The following is a 22557-nucleotide window of genomic DNA, read 5'->3' on the forward strand; positions in this document are numbered from 1 at the left end:
TCTACATTTTCTGAAATTGTTATGAATAAATAGGTAGGTTTTATCACGGATTTACAACAAGCAAATCTTTGCAAAAGTGCAACTTTTATTGTTATCTTTCTAAAGCGTCTCCCGAACATGCACTTAATGGACAAAACCGTAATGGGTAGGTCTATCATTTTCTTGAAAACGAATTATTACAAATGACAGGAAGAAGCCCTTTTATATTTATAACTTGCATACTGTGCAAACAATGTTTTTGCGCGAGTCAAAACAGTTATTTATTAGTTTTTCCTTTCCTGGAAATAAGCTTGAGTTAGGTGTCTGGGTGATGGAAACAATAGTTCGTTTCGAACAACCGCCCAAAATGGCAGGGTTGCGCTACTGCATACCATATATGCAAGATGACTGGATTTCTCACACGTTGTGCCTGCTTACTTGCATATTGGTACTTATGACGACAGCAATTATAACATATTATTGCTTAAACCACGTGAAGAAATTAAACCGCACTTCATACACAGAAAATAAACAAGACAAACTGAAGCAAGCTGGACACTCCAAGATTGTCTACGATGCTATGGGATATTGGTCAGTAACGATACTGTGCATATATATAAATATCAAATTTCATAAAAATAGTCTTTTCATTGTAAACTCCGAGCTATGTCTGCTTGGTTCGGCATGAATCAAGACGCTAATAAAGAGCAAAATTTTATCATATTTAGCTCTTTGCATGTTTAACACTCCTCGTGGTCACGAATATAGAATGTGGGTTCGAATCCCCGGTTGGGACCCAATCCAATAACATATATCAGAATGTATTCTCATAAGTGCAATCCCACATATAACGTCATTATGCTGCTTTTGTTTGGGTTAGATGAAGCCGTATGTTACATTCGTTTGAGTTAGATGAAGCCGTGTGATGCAATACAGCGTCATGTTGAAAAATAATCGGTCTCACATCTTCAAATCATTGAAACCAATTATCAAATCATTGAAATTCCTATCAACCATCTTTGCCATTTGTACAGGAAAATATTCTAACCACAAAAAATGAGTGTATCTTATTATATGAAATTGCCAAACTGAATTAGGGAACATCTATGCGTGCAATTCATAAATGATTTACTCGGGGCATATACAAAGCAACCTAGCTTGATCGTTATATTCTAACCACGGGAAGAGTTTCACCGCCCGTATCAAAGATATCACCAATTCTCAAAAACAGATAGAGAACACGAAAGATTTATCCGTGTCATGAAAACAGACTACCGCACACAAGGAAATAGGGAACAAATACAATGTAAGAATGGTCATGCAATAAAGTTCTAAGTACGAAACAACTACCCTGACTATGAGACTGCAATAGACATGCACTGACATTACATGCTATGAAATACAAGTCATATCAAATAATAACACAAACAGCCATTTTATCTGCAGTCAGAAATGACATGACAACCCATTTTCTTAATTATAACAATTCGAAAAATCGTGGGCACCTCTCTCAACGTATAAACAGCAGTGCCACGGTTTCTGGGTATGAATCTGTATAGGTTACAGACGCTATTCACTCAGCCCTTGGTGATGCGCAGTTGCCAGATCTATGTACACAATATATTTACACGTTTCCCCGAACGGAAACTCTCCCTCCACGCACATCAGGCACTGCCAAAGCACCTGCTACCCGCATCACCGTCACAAGAACAAAGACATGAGGAACCATACTTAACACACCTGGACTGGAATGCTTGTAAAAAGCTACTTCTTGTCCTATCTGCAGAAAGATCTTCGGTACATTGGAATTTTAAACTGAAAGAATCTCCATGCCAACTGCCGTCATGCCTTGGCAGACTGACATGATACGAACATCAGATTCAAAACTGACAGTATTTATTGTTGAATTTGCGGTTGTTTATTAAAAAGTGTCGTGCAGTCGTGCATGGGCCTGCATGCGAAACATTCAAACACATTGCATAAACTAAGTATTGCTTCAAACTACAATTGTTGACAATCCGAAAATAGGTGTGTATGGTTCCATGCCAAAATAACAACATATGGAATTATTAAACAAATGTGACTATGTGAACAGTAATATATGTTAGTAAAATATATGTCACGGGTGTCACCAGATATTATGCATAAAAGAAGGGTTGGATCCTCTGGGACTTATTACATATCGGTTCATCTACAGGCTTGCACAGGACTGTATGTACGCGATGTCGGGCGGGCATGCATACATGCCAGCTTGTCTCTATGCATGCATGCATTTACGTCCTCCTTGCTTGGTAACAACACCCAGACGAGCCAAGTAACCTTCTCCTGTGCGCAATATCTGAATTCAATACATTATATACACATAATACTAAACGAAAATTCTGGGTTAATAGTCAACTTCGAGGCACCAACTATAATATATTATCCCAAGGTCAAATCCTCCAACAGTTGAACCGTCCTCAATAACAAATTGTGATATCACACTCCACAGACTGTTCAGTCCAGATGCCGACCGTACAACTTTCGCAGAAAGAAATGGTAACCGTTATTCGACTTGACCTGTATCGGTCACTTCCGGTTCTTCTGGCTCTTTCTTTATGTTGTCGTCTTCGCTGGTGAGAATCTTTTCGCGCACTTCCGGCGACGCCTTCCCCTTGTCCACATCATCGCACCAACTTCGGTACTGCAAAACCAAAATGATTTATGTGATCTCTTGACATGCATGCAAACTTTACGTTATTAGATCCCACGCACAAGAGAGCTTTCGTCTCAGCGCTAAGACTGTCACTTACGACTATCGTTATTAACAAACTGTAGCAGAAAAATGGTTAACATGCTGTGAAGAAACATGGGCTAAACAACTGACAGTTAAAGCCACCTGAAGGTGCTGCCTCTTCAGACTTTTATGTCTACTTCTATCATGTGATAATAAAAAAAAGTTATTGAGAACTGAATAGTGCTGTATGTTATCAAGGTCTCAAAAACTTTACTTACACAGGTAAACACGCAGTGCATTTGTTATTATAAAGACAAGGTTGAAAAATGGGAAATCTGTACTTGGATATGGGATTCTGAGCCCGGCCTTGTCGTAAGGTAACCCTGACAATTTTCCCCACCCACCATACGTTGCTTGACAACAAAAACAGAATGGTCCAGTGGTTTATCTCAGTCTCTAGCAGTATGTTGAGAATACATTTCATACTGAAGTTCACCTTTTTTCTTTCCACAACACCACGTACTACTTTAATATTTGGTGGTACATGCAATTCTGCGTCGACTATCGGTGATGTTTTGTTTTTTACAAGACATACAATTGTGACATGTTAAACGACAGCATTACACCATTAATCATTTTACATCTAAATTAAATTCATGCTACTTATTTACATTCATGCTGCTTTGAGCGAATAAATAAATCCACACATGCCGTATTATAACTTGCCTGCAAGCTGTGGAAGGAATGTTCAATCTGATGAAGGTATTTTAACCACTGCGGTGAAAAAAAACCGCGAGCAATGGTAAGGTGTTGACAAAGCTGGAACCATAGGCAGGGCCAACCTGGATTCTGCCGGATCCCGATCCGCAAAGCGTTCGTAGCGCTACGACATTCGTAAGCCTATGACAAACTATAGAGTTAAGACAGGTCGTAATGTTTTTAACGCTTTGTGGATCTGGTGACCTGGTAAACCATTGAATAAGGTATGCACGTATTGGGTATTATATCATTTAGCTTGATAACGGTTTGTCGCGTCAACTCCCAAGCTCTGTTTCTTGGGTCATTTGAAACGCAACGCCACATCAATAATCTGGAAAGATGTGGAATACCGACATCGCATGCCTCTAGGTACATACAATATGCAAACCGAAGATTTACTCACTTTGCGAGCGAAATCATATCGTCATGTCATTTTCTATGTTTTTCAGCAAAGAGCGCCCGTTGTTTCAGGATTATGCTACTGACAGAGAATACCGCTTAACCTTAACACTGGATATATTGTGCGCATATACCACCCAATGTGCCATGTGTCACATATATTTCATAAGCCAACTTGACATGGAATGATCCTTGCTAACATACAATCACGTGTATGTTCCTCAATACTGCCGTAAGTATGTTACTTTCCAAAGCCGTTTAGGCTGTAGATGATGTCACGTTTGAGTTGACGATAACGAACCACCTTAAAACATGTACTATCTTCGAACTAATTTGAAGACACGATGCCTTTCCGACAAGATCATTGAGGAAATGCAAAAGGAATATAACCTTTGTTCATCTTATATCTTGGCATCAAAATGTGTTCACTGGTGGTTTTGACCATGAATTTGGAATCGATGAAGATACTATGTTATACGGAAATACACTGTAAAAGCCAAATATGTTTCTATGAAATGCACAGCGTCTTTATACGTGGATAGATATCTGAACGTACGCATTTGAACCAGCTGGTAGTAAGTACAATACATTAGCACGTCATTCATTGTTGGTGGCGGTACATATTTACGTTAATTCTTGAAAAACTACAGTTACGGTCATTAGTACTTTGTTAGTACTATGTTCTTTCCATACTATTTGAGAAATTTCACGGTATATTCCAATACCATTAGAATTACACTAGTGACACAAATCGGAGTGTGTCGGACTTAATGCGAGTACTTACAGAAGTTTGCAATTGTAAATTGGAGGATAATCCTCCAACAGGGCCAGAACAATCAAAACAGTGTCAAAGGACACACAAACATGAACCGGGATTGGGATTGTTTCAATCAATTTTCACTTCAGTTCTTAGTTTCTTAGCTTATCCTTCAGTGCCTTCAATAGTTCTTTTCCCTGCAGGCGAATATTGAGAGAAGCATTCTTGAAGCATTCACAGACATAATATATTATGCATGTGCATGACACTATACTTCCATCCTGAAGATCCGGATACGGATACTACAAAACGAGTGTGATAATCACCCCATATGTTTTTCAAAGGTAGAACGTTGGAAAAGATTAATTAAGACACGAGTAATGTAAATTTGGTTGAATGCACGTGCATGTATATATACAGTAATGTGAGCTCAGGAAGTAGTGACTAGTGAATGTTTGATAACTGCTTCCTTTGCTAACAACACATGATGTCGACAACGATAACAAAGTTTCCTCCTTGCCTTAAACAAGGCTGACGAGCGCAAGTGACCAGGTGAATTTAGTTTTACACCGCACTCAGCAATGTTCCAGCTGTATGGCGACGGTCTGGAAATAATGGAGTCTGGACCAGACAATCCAGTGATCAACATAATCTGCGTGAATGGGAACCAATGACGTGTCAACCAAGTCAGCGAGTCTGAGCATTTGATCCCGTTAGTCGACTCATACGACGAGTGAGTGAAATTTGTATTACACGTGCATCTCACTTATTATATGGAATTAAGTTACCATCACTATATTCCCTGATATTTGTAACAACCAGAGACCACCCAAAAAATTTAGTATGCGGTCTCTACCACTCTGAACGTAAGTTATGAGTTATTCCACCTTGACTTCTTGCGCCTCTGTCAGAGATGGCTATGTTACATACACAAATATCTAATGCATCTGCGATCCATACCACTGCATTTAAGTGTTAAAAGTGCAATAATAATGTACATTGGTGAGCTTACTACATGCCTGTTCCTGTGATGCTTTGTTGCAATACTGCTGACAGGTGAGGTGGAAAACGTACAATATTGCCAGACTATAATTATACATTTTAACCTCTGAAACTCATTTATCCAGCTTGCAGGTTTGAGATTTCAGGTGTGTGGCAGCAGCTTTCAAGGAATAGCAAGGTCTTATTAATGTTTGCCAGTACACATCAGACAGCAGTGTATGGAAAATTTATAAACCATGCCATGACACAAGAGTGACTTAAATCATAGTCACGATGTTCCCTACACTGGCAGCCATTTGTCAACCAGTTGAAGGTTGAGTATCCTCAGGTTCTCTTTTATCATGAGACATTGTGGCAGTAAACGATGTGACTTGCTGAGTGAGTTCTGTGTTACACTGCCCTCAGCAATATTGTCAGTGTAAATAATCAAGCGTACATCAGGCAGTTTAGTGATCAACAACATGAGCATTGATCCACGCAATTGGGATACAATGATATGTCAACCAAGTCAGTGAGTGAGTCAACCATTCGACTGATAGTCCCTGTGATTTGGTGCAAATGTAAGCCTTCAGGGTAATAATCAAATTCCTACAATGTACAACTTGCAGTGACTTGAGGTTGCCAATGGAAACGAAACTAATTCCTTTCATGAAACAATACCTTTCATTTCAGTTTGTTGACCAGCACTGTAGATAAGCCAAGAAACTATAGAATTCATCTACAGGTCATTCTGTGATTTGTAAATAGCATGCACTTGTAAATCTAATATATTTGTAAGAGGATCCTAACTAGGCTTTGGAGTCTGAAGTTCCATGTGGGGGAGGGGATTTGTAACATACCAGTATTCTTTGGAAATTCATCCAAAGTCTAATTCTTCTGGTCCACTGCGTCTTCAGATAAAGATACAAAGGTATTAGGTTCCTAAACAATACATCTGTATCTACTGCGAATACTAGAAATACCCATTCATCATAAATAATTGCATACCATTGCAACCACCACTACCTTGTGTAATGCATGCACAAACACAAAACAAACACACAGTGAGAAAATATATTCTTTATAATATTTAAAGTTCCTGATTGTTTCCTCCTGGAGAACAGAACATTATTGTAGTATTTTCTTATTGACATTTATATTGTAACATCATCTTTTATTGAATGTGTTCAGAATATACATTATGTGGTAAAAACATGCATTTTATTCCATGCTGAACAGGTACATAGTATACACCACCCAAAAAGGAATATACCAACCTCATTGTATATGTAAATGAAACTGACAAAATAACTGTAATATTAAAAACAGAACACTTTAATCCTATAAATTACAGGACAGACTGACATAGTATTACACATACAGAAACATACTGAAAATGTTTCAAGAAGCACTTGACTAGGAAAAGAGTATCATGACGACACCTGTAACCATGGTAACACAGAAATATATGTTCAATAACAACTTTCTTGCATTCAATATTGATCATACATGTTGCCTTTATGTAATATTCTACCTAATAAGTTTTCAAATGTAAAGTGGGAATACAACAGAAATGAATCAATGATTATTATGATTAAGATGGGAAAAAGACTCTTGTTCGAAGTCAAGACATTATCCTGCATAGCAGCTACCAGCACCCTCTACTGAGTGAGCTAAATCCACAAGGACCAAAATCAAAGAGCTTCAAGAACTCAAAACATACAAAACCATACCCATCATATTCCATCAACATGAGATATATATTTTATTTAATGGGGCATCTGAGTACAATCACTGTTATGTTCAATGAAATTAAGATATCAAATAACCTTCAAGACAAACAAGAAAAAAACTACTGTAGTACAATCCAGATCACTCCTGAACAAACATCAAGTTGACATGTTTAAAGTGTAAAATCAGTTTATAGTGGAGACATGTTTTAGCAGAGAGAACAATCCACCACTAACAGTCATTTAGAAAACATGAGAAAGATATTGCATACATACTATGGTAGCTGCCTTGCAGACAATACGTGGTTAACTGGGAACTGTCTAACAAGATATATGATTATAGCAAGCTCGTAAAACATGCAGTTTCCATATTACTGTGATGACATTACACAGCACTGTGAAAAGTCAATTTATAAGTTCAAAACATTGCTCAAAATGTGTATTAAATAATCTTTTTTTACTGATATTTAACTGAAATTTCAATAAGCATGAAACATTCATTTCCTTTCAATGTTACATAGTTAGGAATGAATGATCCACATCTATTCCTGGCAAGTAACTTACTTACATATCGGTAAACACTGATTAAAATTTTTTTTAAAAAACTAGCTACCAAATTAACAGACAAAAGCATGTTTTGTTCGTATATTAGAGAGTTATAACTGAAACAATGGGTATATTTCAAGAGAAATATGACGTCAAAAATATGTTGTACGTGTTGTATTTGTCAAATCTGATGGTTTTATAAAATAAAATCATTTAAAAAAATATTAGTTTGTCTGGTTTTAGGAGAAATTGTGTATAAACATGTATGAGACTTTGCATAAAAAGAAACAGGCACTTGAGCTGTTGGCCAGGGGAAGAGTAAATAGCTGATGTGAAAATAAAACATATATACATAATATATTCCTTGTTTTGAACGGATTATATATGACACATATTCATATTTTGAATAGCGGTTGGGTAGACCAATGGTTAAAGTATTTGCTAGAGTAGGGCCAGTTTCCCAAATGAGTAAAACATGTGAAGTCCATTTCTAATGATTGCTAAAATATTGCTAAAAGTGGTTTAAAACCGTACTCATTCAGTCACTTAAATACCTGGGCCCACATATGAAATTAAAATATACTGATTAAAGAAGTCAGAATTAATGAAACAGAATATAAAGTACAAAAGTTTTTCAAGAATGATAATACTGTAGAGAATAAAATGTAAATAATAATATCAGGCTCTTGACATAAATGTATTGTGCAAGGCAATAAAATCGCACTTTTAATCTGTAGCTGTACAGTCTACCAGCTCAAACAATGTAGGATGATAGTGGCACTAATTGCCTAGCAACATGTAAACAAATACAGGATGCATTCCAAATAAGGTGAAATGTAATGCAATTTAGGCATGTAACATATCTCACCAATTTACACTTTTCAGTATTTTCCTCTTCAAAAAGATGAAATTGAAGGTTCAATTTGGACTCAGGTAAAGTAATGATACTTTAAAAACAACCAGGGATAAAAAGGTTGTTTTCATGCCAAACCCCTTTAAATACTAGCACATCATACCCCTTCCAGTGCTAGCACATAGTACATCCTTAAATACTAGTACATCAAACCCCTTAAAAAACACTAGCACATCAAAGCCCTATAAAAAAAATATAGGCACATCAAACCCCTATACATATTAGCATATCAAAGCCCTATATAAATACCATCACACTGTATCCCTTCAAATAATAGCACATTGCACTCCTTAAAATAATGGCATGCACACTGAACACCTATAAAAACTATCATATCAAAACCTTTAAATGTGAAAACACCATACCCCTTTAAATATGATCATTATAACCTTGGGTACACTGTGGTATAAATGGTTAACAGCACCAAACCATTGGTATGGTTTATTGGCCATGACAGTATCAGTTGGGTCTTGTAGCTTTAAGGGGATGGTGCTTTTAAAAAATCAAATCTTACACTATTTCTTTCAAAAGGGATATAATGAAAGAAAAGAAAATGCAAAACAGAACATATACACCAAAATCCTAATCCTATTTATTTAAATAAAACATTGTGAAAATGGCATAAGCCCACAAATCAGTATCTGATCTGAGACGTAAATACATCTTAGCGCTACAGTAAATACATGAAATAATTATAACAAGTACAAAACAACAATGTATGCCATTCTTTTTGTCAACAATACAATAAAATTATAAATATGCCATTTAATATATTGCATGAGTCCAGTGTTTGAATGTGAGGTTAGAAACTGCCCTGTGTCACACACATGTGAATAAATACTTTCTTATTTCCCTTTAAACTTGTTCATTATCAACAAGTTTTACTAACTGAGAAACAAATACAAACAAAAACAGGTATCAACACAATTAAAAATATTTGTAATTAAAATTTACAATTAAAAACAATGGTAATGCAAATACTGCTTTTTGGAAATTCTATGAACAATAGAAATTAAACAGCTGACTGTTGAATAAGTCAATACAAATGCAAATGTACAACACGTCAATCAAACATATGTCAAGCATGTACATTCAAGAAAAATAACAAATTATACTCAATATGGAGTGCACTGATTTTTTCCCCAAATGTAATTAATAGAGAGAGTAATAATTAGCACTTTACAAGTTGCTTAAAAGCAAAAATACGTAACAGCATGTCTTTTAAGTACAGCAACAAAAAACAGGTATATTATTGTTTGCTCCTTTTGACAAATTTCCTGCAGAAGTAGCCATCAAACACACTGAGTTTGATTTCACTCACAGGTGTTCATGAGTAACAAAAAAGATTCATATAAAAGCAAAAATAAAGCACTGTGTTAGAGGTATATGATGTCTGAAAAGCTGTTGTACTAGTCTCTCAATGGCAGTGACTCCTCCTAGGTTTGAACCCTAGAAGAAGTCACCTATTGTCATGTGTCCGAGCCAGAGTTGGAGGAATCAAGAAAGTCCTCTACCACGGTTGGAAGGGGCCGGATACCGTCCACAGACTGAGGGGTTCCACAAGCAGATTCTACACCTTGACGGGACAATCCAGGTTCCATATCCACCAGCAGAGACAGCCATGAAGTTTCCTGAGTTGGCCCAACAGTGTCATGTGATGTTGATGCTTGAGGATTGTATGATGCACCAATGTTGTAGCTGGGATGGATGGATGACTGCGCTGTAGAGGTGATTGTTGTCATGGTGTTGTCCAGTGATCCTATGGATGTGTTGGGAATGTTCATATTATTGAGGTTGATATAGTTCTGTGAAACTGTCACAGGAGCTGTGTAGTTACTCATACCACCCATGGAACTTTCAGGATATTCACTCTGGGATGGATACATCGACCCAGACACTCTTTCACCGAAGTGAATGTTGGAAACATTGGAATAGTGTCCACCAACTAGCCCAGGCACTTGAGTATTTGACCTTGGCAGCTGACCTATTCCTGTGCTTAAGTGAGACATCTGGTTTGGATAAATGTGACTTGTGTCGTGAACTTGAGCACCTGCCCCATGGAGATGTGAAGCTACATGTGATCCTGGAAAGTGCCTAATAGTACTGCTAGGCAGAGACTGGTGCTGTAATGACCTTGCCCCACTTGTTGTTTCATAGTCTGTTATATCAGGAGGAAGTGATCCAGAAGTCGATGGAAGATATCCTTGTGTTCCTGATGTTACTGTACTTGTCCTGCTTGATCCAAGATGGCTGGTAGTTGGTGCTTGACCTTGACCCTTTTTCACTAGTGAAGAGTCTTGACTTATAGTGCTGAGAAGTTTGTCTGTTACAACCCCTTTATCGACTTGTATGCACCATTGTTTAAACTGTAATTCCAACATGAATTTAACATAATCAACAACAGACATAAACTAAATGATCAACATGTAATTTGAATAATGTTTGAGTAGGCAGCTGAAAAGGTAAAGCAATCTGTCCATGTCAATTCATGTGTGTGAAATACCAGTGACACCACCGAATACAAATACAGCATAAAGCCAATGCTTGTGTGCCAAACAGTGGCTCAGTTATGACAACTATCTAAATTTCTATCCATGAAGCCACGAAATTATTACCAAATATAGAGATAACCTTCCTCAAAAAGGATCATGACGTTAAGCTGATCATTATTCCCATGCTTCATCACAGGCTTAAGATTGTAATAGCAACAAGTCCCTTTTCAGAATGGATCTGCGAAGTTACAACAACTTCATTATCCGGGGTGAAGGTCCAGGATGGAATGAGTACTCACCAACCCATACTTGCTACAAAAGGTGACTATATACTTGTAAGAGGCAACTAACGGGGATGGGTGGTCAGGCTCACTGACTTGGTTGACATGTCATCGGTTCCCAATTGCGCAGATCAATGGTCATGTTGGTGATCACTGGATTGTCTGGCCCAGACTCGATTATGTACAGACTGCCACCATATAGCTGGAATGTTGCTGAGTGTGGCGTAAACCTAAACTCACTCACGAACTCACTTTTTTGGAAAGGGCACCTAAAATACAAACCCCCTAAATTCATAAAACATCATAGGACCTAGGTTATTGTCTGTGGCAAGGCACATAATATACTCCTTCAAGTAAGCTACGAAGAACAAGAAGTTACAGGTTTATGTGGTGGAAATCAGTAGTGAATTGTATAGTGCAGTGTATTTTATGCTATGCTTTAGTGTCCACTACTGAGGTAGAACCAGGCACTTGTAATAACATTAAATAAGATTATGTGTTAACATCCTTAAATTATTTTGCCTGACTTCACCCTGAAGAAGAAAATATGTTTTAAACTTGATTTTTGACCAATGACCGTCACAGCTTCAATCCTTTAGCCATTCAAAAAAAAATGGCATTTCAGTCTTTCTCACATTGTTTCCAAATAAAGTCCTATGAAGTATTTATTTCAAGGACTTTGTGATCACCGTAAACAGACCAAGTACTGATACAAAGAAGAAAAAATACCTCATTGCCATGTAACAATTGAATAGAGCCTTTGGCCAACAGTGGACGCACAACACTGTATAGGGTATGTATGTTTTATGAACTACAGAATTAAACCCTATGGACTAAATCCGAAGTGTGCCATGAAGATACTGAAAATAATAAACAGAAGAGCGAGAATGGGTGTCTACCAATAAACCATTTGACCACTATAAACTGATGTCTGGACAGATAAGAGTTACCTCCCTTGCACTAAGCTCAAATCACTTTTGGTTTACTTAACGGTGTGTTATCAAGTCAGCTAACAAATGATGGTGAAAAATGAAAATAACATGTAATATCAAAAATAGGCTCACCATGCTTTCTTCCCTAAACATTTTCTTGTTTACAATTGCAAATAAATGCAATTAATTCCAGGAAATAATCTATCTTTCCATGATTCAAGTAATTTGATGTAAGATAAGATAAAATGCAGTACTTTTATCAGCATTGTTCCTAATGATTTATCATTATATATCTAGCACTGACTGAACTTAACTCTGAAGAGACCTGCAATCTGAAATCTGCATTAATCACCACTTACCACTTCAAGTTCATCTCTGAGAGCAAATATGGCCTGTTCCCTGTTAAGCACTAACTCTTCCAAGTACTGATACCGGAGCTTTTTCCGGGCTCTGCACTCTCTCGCACTTTGTCGGCTCCTTTCAAGTTTAGCTTTGACATCTACCCTGGATGGTTTACGACCTGGACGTTTACCAGCTCTCTTCAATGGTCTTTCACTGAGCATTTTGGATCCTGAAGCCTGAAATACAGGAAAAGAAATTGATAAAATTCTGTTTCCCTGATTAACTGACTTTTAAGATATATGTAGAGATATAACAAATAAGTGAGGAAGTTGTCATAACTTTCAAAGGCCTTACTGCAGAACAGAATCGATCAGTATTACAATCATGTCAACCATGAATTAACTATTGCAGACTAATCCAGATACACTGGTGATTTTGTTTTATTTTATTTTATTTATTTATTATTATTATTTTTTTTTTTGGGGGGGGGGGGGGAGATCGACGTTCACAGAATACAGAAATGTATACATATATAAAATTAGCATTATTCTTGATTTTAATTAGTTTTATTATTTTGAGGTATTAATTTGTTTAGGGTGTGGGTGATCCAGAAGGGAGAGGGTACCAATTGGATACAGACTTAAAGACAACACAAACATACATGTCAAATAACTCTAAACACTTAAACTGCCACACAGAGTCGTTCGAGCAAGTAATATTGTTAAAGTCACAAACTTAAAAGGTCGTCCTAACCTGTATACACATCTTCGTTCGAGACTCGAGATGGCGACACGTGATCACGTGAGAGTGACAGCACCTCAGTGCCTGTGTGTTTTCCTAGTCTGTTTCCTAGTTTTGAACTGGCAATGACGCACCAGTTTTCTCTATCAGCTGATCGTAACTGTCAAAACGAGACTTCTAAGAATCAAGGATTTTGGGAAAACCCCAAGTGTGACCACAATAATAAGGACGTACTCTTACCTCGGCTGGATCCGGATTTCGACTGCCTGCGTCCGTGTTCTCGGATGTTTCTGGGTTACTGTCTGCTATAAATCCAAAAAACAGAAAAATCAGCCACAGAGAAGCAGTTGCTTACTCATCGGGCTGCAATATGTATTATGCCATGGATGTAAACAAAACTGTCTTCTTAGGGCGCCTACGTCACAGCGAAATAACGACGTCAGAGCACTATGTAACAGCGCCCTCTCACGGCAGTATTGTAATAACCAATGATATGCCTTCTTTGTGAGTAATGTGCTATATTTAGTAGCATAGCGAATCGGCCTCAGTGCTGGAACGTTCCGAATAACATGTCAACAAGATATTGACAGACTAAAAGCGACAAAAACTAGTCTAATCTGATTGATGGGGGTTGTAACTAATATGATCAAGTTAAGGTTTTCAATATTGATTTTGATACGGGGATGTGAATACAAGCTCATATATGGCCAGCAGACTTTTATCGTATCAATGTGTTTATGGTGTGTTTCCAGCCCAAAGCTTTCCATTGACCGAGTTAGGTCACTTTAGAAGTGGGTCACACACGCCCCAGTAAATGGCCTTCGACATTCTACATTATTCCAGCATGTTATATATGTTATCACACAGGACTGAGTTCGAACGGGTGATGCAATAGGACTGGTGTTTCATAATCGTTGTGAAATATGTGTTGTGTATGTCGTTTCGGGACTTCAACAGTTACTAAACGTAAAATGAATGCTAATTTAATCTAATCTAAAATAATCGGAAACAAATATATTGAATAGTTAGACGAATCTAGAATACAGCCGCTCCTAAACTGCCGGCACAACTATCGACACCCTGAAATTGATTTAGGGTGAATCAGCTGTGGTGTGAGTGATAATTAGGTCAGTCGCGTGCTTACACAATCATTCCGGCCACACCTGTTTGTGTAATCAGTGTGACAACACTTGATTACTGATATCAGAGGAACAGGTTGTTCGCTTTGGTGCAAATAAACAGGAAAGACTTTCATGTGGGTGTTTGTCAATGAATGAACAGATAACCTTGACACTGTTGTTGATATTTGACCACAAACGAGGAAGTATATACATCGCCAAGGTTGTAGCCTAGCTATTGCCGCAGATGCCATAGTGATGTTTGATTAACACGTTAGATAACCTTTGATTATACAAACGACAGTGTGACCATAAATCGATGTATATTTATTGAATAATAGGAAATCTGATAAACTGGCTGGTATGCTTCAATATGTCTTGAAAAATCGAATCGTCTTTCGTTCATGAAACAATTAAATGCCCCTTTCAAACAGTTGTACAAAAAATGTATACCCTTAGTGGAATGAGTGAGTGAGTTCAGTGTTACGCCTCTATTTCACCAATATCAGTATCAAAGCGTCCGCTCGTCACGCCGAAGATCTGGGTTCGATTCCCCACATGGGTACAGCGTTTGAAGCCCATTCAAGGTGTTCCCCGCAGTGGTGTTAATGGAATATTGCTAAAATAACAATAACATTAGCGCCACATACATTTATCATCCCAAACTGTGTCCCAGAGTGATATCGCTTGTGTGAGAATCCTATGATATCTCCTTGGCGACATCGTTTTGGCAGTAGATTTCATACAATGACATGACAATGCTAAGACGTAATGAACTTGATGACGTCACACTGCTATGACATCGCTGTATTGTAAGTCTAATGGTAGTCCAGTTTTGAGAAATTTGCATTTTTCACTGAAAACTAATCAAGAATGCTTTTGATGATAAACAGAATTCCATCCTTGTGTCTACGGATATCAATCACGTAAACACTCGTTCATAAAGGTAAAAGTACTTTTGTAATATGGGTACTCATACTTATTGTAACTTTATCAACACGTGGTGATGTTGATGTAATTGATACCAGCAGACACTTGGGTGAGATTTCTCTCTATATACTTACAAGATCTATCGTCAGAGCTTTTGCTGCTTCGTACGGAAGACATTACAGTTGTTGGTATTACGTGTCAAGACGTAAACTGTGCCGATACTGACGTCTGTCTTCAAATGATTTTCGTAAATGATGGTCAGTGGACTGCCACGTAAGTAAGCTGTTATCTCTGGAACAAACACAAACGTGATGAATAGTCCTGGTAATCCATTGTGAACATTTACTTGTTAGGACGAACACACTAGAGTAAAAAACATGTGCACTTATACAATGTTTGATAAAAAGAGAAAAAGAACCAACTCGAGTAGTGTCACCAACGTCACCTTATTTCGTGTCAATATAGACTTTAATAGCCACTGAAAGCATGATTCATATATTATTTGTTCAGAATTATGGACATCGTGGCCCAGAGAGCAACAGATTTTACAAAAATAGCAATGTGTGGAGAACATGCATCAAAAGCTAATTAGCTGATAATTACATGGAGATCTATAGTGACATTAAGGAAGACATCTTTTAAGAAATATACATAATCCTTTTATAACAGTAAAACTTGTTTCATTTGGAAGAACGTGGAACATTTCTTTTGATGGAGAAATGTGATATTTATTTGGTATAAATTCTTGTCTAAACGATATATAAAATGGACATATTAACAATAAATGATATTCATCTTCTATGAGATTCAAGTTACATTTCTGACATACAAGCTGATTAAACGGTATAACTGTCTTAGAAAAACGCTGCTTTTGGACATTTAAATTGTGAGACTGGCATCAAAAGTTTCGTAAAATTCTCATGAGATCTTAATATAAAACAAGTACTGGTAATGTACAGTTCAGGATCTGAAAGTGATTTAAGTGATCTGTAATATGAGAGGAACTCTGAGTTGGACAGGTTTTGTTAACAGTGCTGAATATTTATATCTATGCATCTTCTTTTAAAATTAGAAATGAATTGCTCTATTACCACAATCCTGAGACAACCAAACATATGAAAATCCTGATGTAAAAAGCAACATTTGAACGTGGGAAGCTCAATGTGTAACTCCATTGTCATTATATGGTTTCAGTAAGTTGTAACAAGCGGGAGGATATCTGCGTCCATCCGTGAGAATGGATGGGTCAAAATTTTATGTATCTTTCATAATAATTAAAGATGATTCACGTGGTTTGAATAGAAAATAGACAGATATACGTCAAAGACGTGCAATACGCACTCCCTGATCACGTGGTACAGTTCACCACTGTCTGTGACGTCGAATGTTTCGTTCGGTTTAGGGAGAGATCCGGATTTGTGAGATTTAGTTTGTTTGCGTAGCTGCGCTCTCGGCAGGATTCCAGCTACAAGACGACGGCCAGTAAATAATCGAGTTTGGACCAGGGGATGCAGTGGCTGATATCATGAGCGTGTAAGTGTATTGATCTACGCAACTGGGATGCGATGTCGCACATCAACCAAATCAGCGAAGCCTGACAAGTCGATCCCGTTAGTAATCTCTTTCGACAAGTATGGATTGTTGAAGACGAATTCAAACCCTGTTCTTCACGGGTACCGAAGTTGTGAGTATACAATATGACATGAACGAAAACGAATGATCGTGATTGTACATAACAGATTCGGACCGTTCATGAATTCGGTCCGGTAATGACAGAAATCAGCTTTTATCACAGATCGTTCTAAATATTCATTTGTGGCACAGGCAACACGCACATGCAACATACCCTGACGATGAAATGATTGATTACACAGCCGTGTAACAAAATACAAGAAGATACAATTATGCACCCACTTGAACACACCTGACTTTTGATGGGGTAGCTGTGTTACGCATGACGTCACAACTCACGTGATCGCCTTACAACATCGACGCCGCAGGTGACATTATCTGGATAAATGCTGCAATAATACAACAAAATGCGATATCAATGCAAACAAAAAAAATACGCTTGTAACTGACGACATAAGACCACAGTTACTAATCTAAGCCAGTTCTTTGCACTTCCAGGAGCCCGTTAAAACGAATATCCGCAGTTACCTCAACGATTTCAGATTTATATTTCGCAGTGTCCACCGGATAAGTCAATCTTCAAAGAAATACACGTAAAACATGTTAACTTTGGAGTTCTCCTACCCGGCATTTGCATATTCCAGGCGCCAAACTTTCTTTTTCGATTGTTCTTTCCCAGAGGAAAAGCTATAACAGGTGACACGTTTGTGGACGTTCATCAATCGGATTCAGGCTAAATACTAGCGACGAATGGATAGGGGACGGATTAGTCCCCACTTTTCCCAGAATCCTCTTTCCGAATCTCACCTTGATTCCTGAACGTGTAATACTTTCCCGGAAATATATTTTGGTACTTTCGGTTTTTTTCTCGTAGGATTTCCGAGGAATGATGGTTGTTCACAATACATTTTGTGGGGTGGTTATATTTTTAGAAATAACACAACACGCATTTACCAATTTACGTGCTTCCAAGATGAAGTAGTGCCTCCTACCCAAGTGATATCCGAATGGGTATCATAATAGTTAGCAGTGCGATTTTACCGAATAAAGTGGTTGCATATGGAGGAATGAATGAAATATACAGAAAGTTATTCTCGTCTGTTTTGTCACCCAATACACCGGCATTATATATCCAACATATGTCATATTTGGGATTTCACTTTCTTAGTAAAGTACAAATTCTAGTACTTTTTTAGGTTGAGTCCCATCCGGGATTCGAACCCGCACCCTCAGAGTCAGGAACCTAATCGCCAGCACACAAAGGCGATTAGGTGCCTGACTCTGAGGGTGCGGGTTCGAATCCCGGATGGGACTCAACCTAAAAAAGTACTAGAATTTGTACTTTACTAAGAAAGTGAAATCCCAAATATGACATATGTTGCATTTGACCACTTTCTAAATGGCATCGTGTAATCATTATATATCCAGTCAATGTATCAATGTATCAAGCATCAACGAGTGCTGATTTCATTGATACCAAATAGGGTGAGATTGTTTATGAATATAACCTGGTTCAACACATGTTACATAACATAACAAGGATTCGCCTTGATCTATGGACGACCAGCACGATGCGCACGCAGTAAATACCCACGACGTTCCTGTTTCCTTGCGTGCGTATAGATGGACCTTTATGTATACGAGGGTCTGTGGCGTTCCTTAGTGGCTGAAAAGTTCGATCGTTTCTAGGGTGGGGATACTGCTCAAATATTGCCAAAAGCCGCGTGAAAACGACTCACTCACTCGTACGAAGCACGCTTCAATAGTTAAACTAACCGTCGAATGAAGGAGCTCCCAAGAGCAGGACAGAGACGATAGTGACGTGATATTATTGGAATATTTCTATAAGAGGCATTAGGCATACTCACTCAGTCACTCTTTCTGTACGAAGCCGACACACCAATTGGAAACTTCACAAACACACATGAACTGTAGTGAAAAGATACGTTATATTAATCAATGGAAAGTTGAAACGGAATACTAAACCAACATTTGTAGACCGGTTTCCTGCATGTTTTTATCAAATCTGCACATACATATTGAGGCTAATATTCCTGCACGGAACTTCGTTAGTAAACAATTGTGGTAGGGCATACTTCTCGAGAAAGATTGGTGATCACGGCGATGTGTTATGTCACTTATAACTTCCGTGGGTATCGTTTGGTTCCGCTTCAGGTTCCTTCTTACTTTCACATAAAACCCCACAGAAGCCACGTGAGCTACTGCTTGATGTCATTTCGTTTACTAGGAATGCGTGGGCTTAAGGGTGACTTGGTGATCTTTTTTTCGAAGGGCTGTGTAAACGGTTCACACTTTATAAAACAGTTACAGTTTCACGGGGCAGGAAAAGATGTTTCACGAAATGAGGAGATTTAGGATACTAAAAAAATACAAATTGCCCAAACAGTGCCCTAGATTATTTTTGAAGCAATTGGGTCTGTGTATGTATGAGTAATTGCATTTTTGAGGGGTAACTATCATTTTTATACTCCCACTACTTTAAAGAATTGAGTACTTTTACACAGAGTGTCTTATCCTTAACGGGCACCTAACTCTTCTAAATTGTCATATTGCCAAACATTTGACAGCCATTTCCAAATAATCAACTTGGAAGTCATGTGACTTTTACAGTAAACTACGACTATAATAGTATATGTATATACATAGGTATCGCCTACCATTAGCTAATGCTGTTGTTGAGTTTGGGCGCCACGACAAATCATAGGCAAGCCAGGTTAGTTAATTGAGCAATGTACGCAAGGTATTACAGATCGACCTATTGGGTTTTGAGTGATTCTTTTGAGTTTTTTGTACTCCCAGATTTGTAATTAATTGAGTAAATGTGATTTTCATTGAGTAAAATACGCAAATACGCGCCTTATCTGGAGCTCTGGCCCAAACAAGATGCATGCGAGATTCAAGGAAAAAACATTTGTGAGGAATGGTGACCAATTTCGATGTTAAAAGTTTAATCAATGATGTCTCTATATTTACGAATAATTGAAGGCCCATGTGAAAAGCATGACGGGGTGCTCCCACGCTGAAACGCTAAGTTGCGTATCTTCCACTTTCCTCAAGAGGTAGAACCGGATCTGCATAATCCTTTTAAGCCACAAAAATGGAAGGACGTGGGTTCATTCATCCCGATGCGCTCTGTGCATACTGAACACTTCCGCTGCATATACATTCCTCTCTCCTTTGTATGATTTCCCTCACATCCGACCATCCCCTGCGCCAATATCACATACAAAAGGAACTGTAGGATCAGTTTCCGCATTCGCCATGCTAAAGGGTCGCGAAAAAGAAGTGGAAACCTGGCCGTTCCTCTCTGAATGCACGGCACGGAAATGTTTCAAGTGACAGTTGGTTGCCTTCAAACTACCGGGTTTCAGTTGACAAGCTCGGATTTCGTATGGAAACGGGGATGACACAGTTTAAGAGTACGCGGGTTCATGGTCATATAAACGGAGCGTTATTACGAGCTACACACCCCTCGCTCCCCCACTCGACTCAAGATGTTTCACAGTATGATGTATTGTACTGTGAAGCATGTCGTGTCGGGGTCATCTAAAATGTTTTAAAAATCTTGAAGCCTCGTAAAGACACGGGGGCCTGTGTCACGAACCTGTTCGTGGATGCGTCAGTTTTTTCGTTCTACGTAATAGCTGAGGAAGTAAAAAGATGTGTCCGTACTGATTTCGTTATAGACAGTCCTGATAATGTCTTTATGAAACAGCTGGGCAGACAGATTGATACATCCAGAGTATACGTTGTGATAAGATTTGTCACAACGTATATACCCTGCACATACCGAGGATGATTCGAACCATTAATACACGGATCGCGAATGCAATACGATTGTATACAAAAACGATAATAGATTAAATAGAGCTGAAGAAAAGAATAATAGTTTTGGGTGTACTTACACGTAAATTAACGTTTAGTCTCTGAACATGTACACCTTTGACAGAAACAAATAGTTCCTTTTAAACTGACAGTGAGATGGCATGTTCAGAACCTGAGGAAATCTAACATGCTTCATTTAGGACTTCAGGTAGGGAGTGTAAGTGAGTTGTGTTTTACACCGCTTTTAGCAATATTCCAGCAATGTCATACTAAGGCATACAATCTTTACCAGGACTGGGCTTAACACAGTGTACCCAGTTGTTGAAACGAACACGGGACTTCGGCGTGACGAGCGGACGCGCACGTTAACCACTAGACTATCCCTACGCCCTGCTTCTGCAAGAAGGGGTTGTATGTAATGGGAGGAAGAGATAACGCTGTTCAGGGATTGTGAGACAAACTTACCAGATACAGTCGGTATAGTTAATTCGGAGGAAGAGAAATACGCAGTTGGATGGTTGTACAATAGATTACATGGATTATGTATACTAAATGTAAATTGAATAGATGCACTTGATAAATACAAACAGTTTACGGATTGTTGATACTCAGTAATGGATAGTTCGAATCCCATCACGGTACGTTGTGATCAAATGTGAGTGAGTCGAGTTTTAAGCCACTTTTAGCAACATTTCAGCAATATCACGACGGGGGACACCAGAAATGGGGTCCACGCATTGTACCCATGGGGGAAACGAATCCGGGGGCTTCGGCGTGACGAGCGAACGCTTTAACCACTAGACTACCCCACGTCAATCACGAAATGGACTTCTTAACTGTGGCAAATTGCTATATATTTCAGTAGAAAAGCCTATTACGAAATAAAGTTAATGGTCCCCTTGGGTTATCTATACCCGCATTTCACTATACTTTAAACTATGTTTATAACGAACACGTTTATATCGAACTGATGGATATAACGAACTACTTATTGGTCCCGGCCACGTACGGTATATTTCAACCGAAACTCGGTTATTATCGAACTAATGATGAGCAGTGTCGCTTTGTACGTAGAAATGCTCAATACACAGACACGTTATGCACTCTAAAAACGCAAACAAGCAAATATAATACTATCGGCGCTTTGAAGGCTTATACAATTAAATATTAAAATAAACGCTTAAATAAAAATAAAGGTCTTACTTGATGGGGTCTCACGCATGAAGTGTCTGGACATGCGACTTTCGTTATGGTATATATAGAACGCTGTCTGACCTAAAAATAGGGATATTCTAGCTATTATTAGTTCTTATGTGTTCGGACTTGGATTTCCTCTTGCGGTAGCCGTGGCTGTAGTCGTAGCTGTAGCCTTATTCTGACATCACAAGAAGCTGCAGTTGTTGTCGAACCAGAAAGCTGTAAAATTTTGGTAAGCTGTCGAGATTTTGTTCCGTAAGATTTAG

General features: G+C 38.2%; 1 protein-coding gene across 2 annotated transcripts in view; it reads right to left on the reverse strand.

Annotated features, from left to right (window-relative positions):
* Window positions 1–6656: 6656 nt before the first annotated feature.
* Window positions 6657–22557, reverse strand: part of LOC137277953 (uncharacterized) — a 182576-nt gene continuing 166675 nt past the window's right edge. Inside the window, exons 2-6 of one of the 2 annotated variants that reach the window (XM_067809968.1) lie at window positions 17541–17637; window positions 15751–15907; window positions 13809–13873; window positions 12845–13063; window positions 6657–11146 (exon numbers count right to left, since the gene is read on the reverse strand). In XM_067809968.1, coding sequence (XP_067666069.1) covers window positions 10250–11146; window positions 12845–13063; window positions 13809–13873; window positions 15751–15793 — 1224 coding nt within the window. In that variant the 5' untranslated portion in view covers window positions 15794–15907; window positions 17541–17637 and the 3' untranslated portion in view covers window positions 6657–10249. The remainder of the gene's footprint in view (window positions 11147–12844; window positions 13064–13808; window positions 13874–15750; window positions 15908–17540; window positions 17638–22557) is intronic. The other variant, XM_067809970.1, reaches the window with a different exon arrangement.

The sequence above is a fragment of the Haliotis asinina genome, chromosome 3, assembly GCF_037392515.1.
Source record: "Haliotis asinina isolate JCU_RB_2024 chromosome 3, JCU_Hal_asi_v2, whole genome shotgun sequence".
In the NCBI taxonomy this organism is placed as follows: Eukaryota; Metazoa; Mollusca; class Gastropoda; order Lepetellida; family Haliotidae; genus Haliotis; species Haliotis asinina.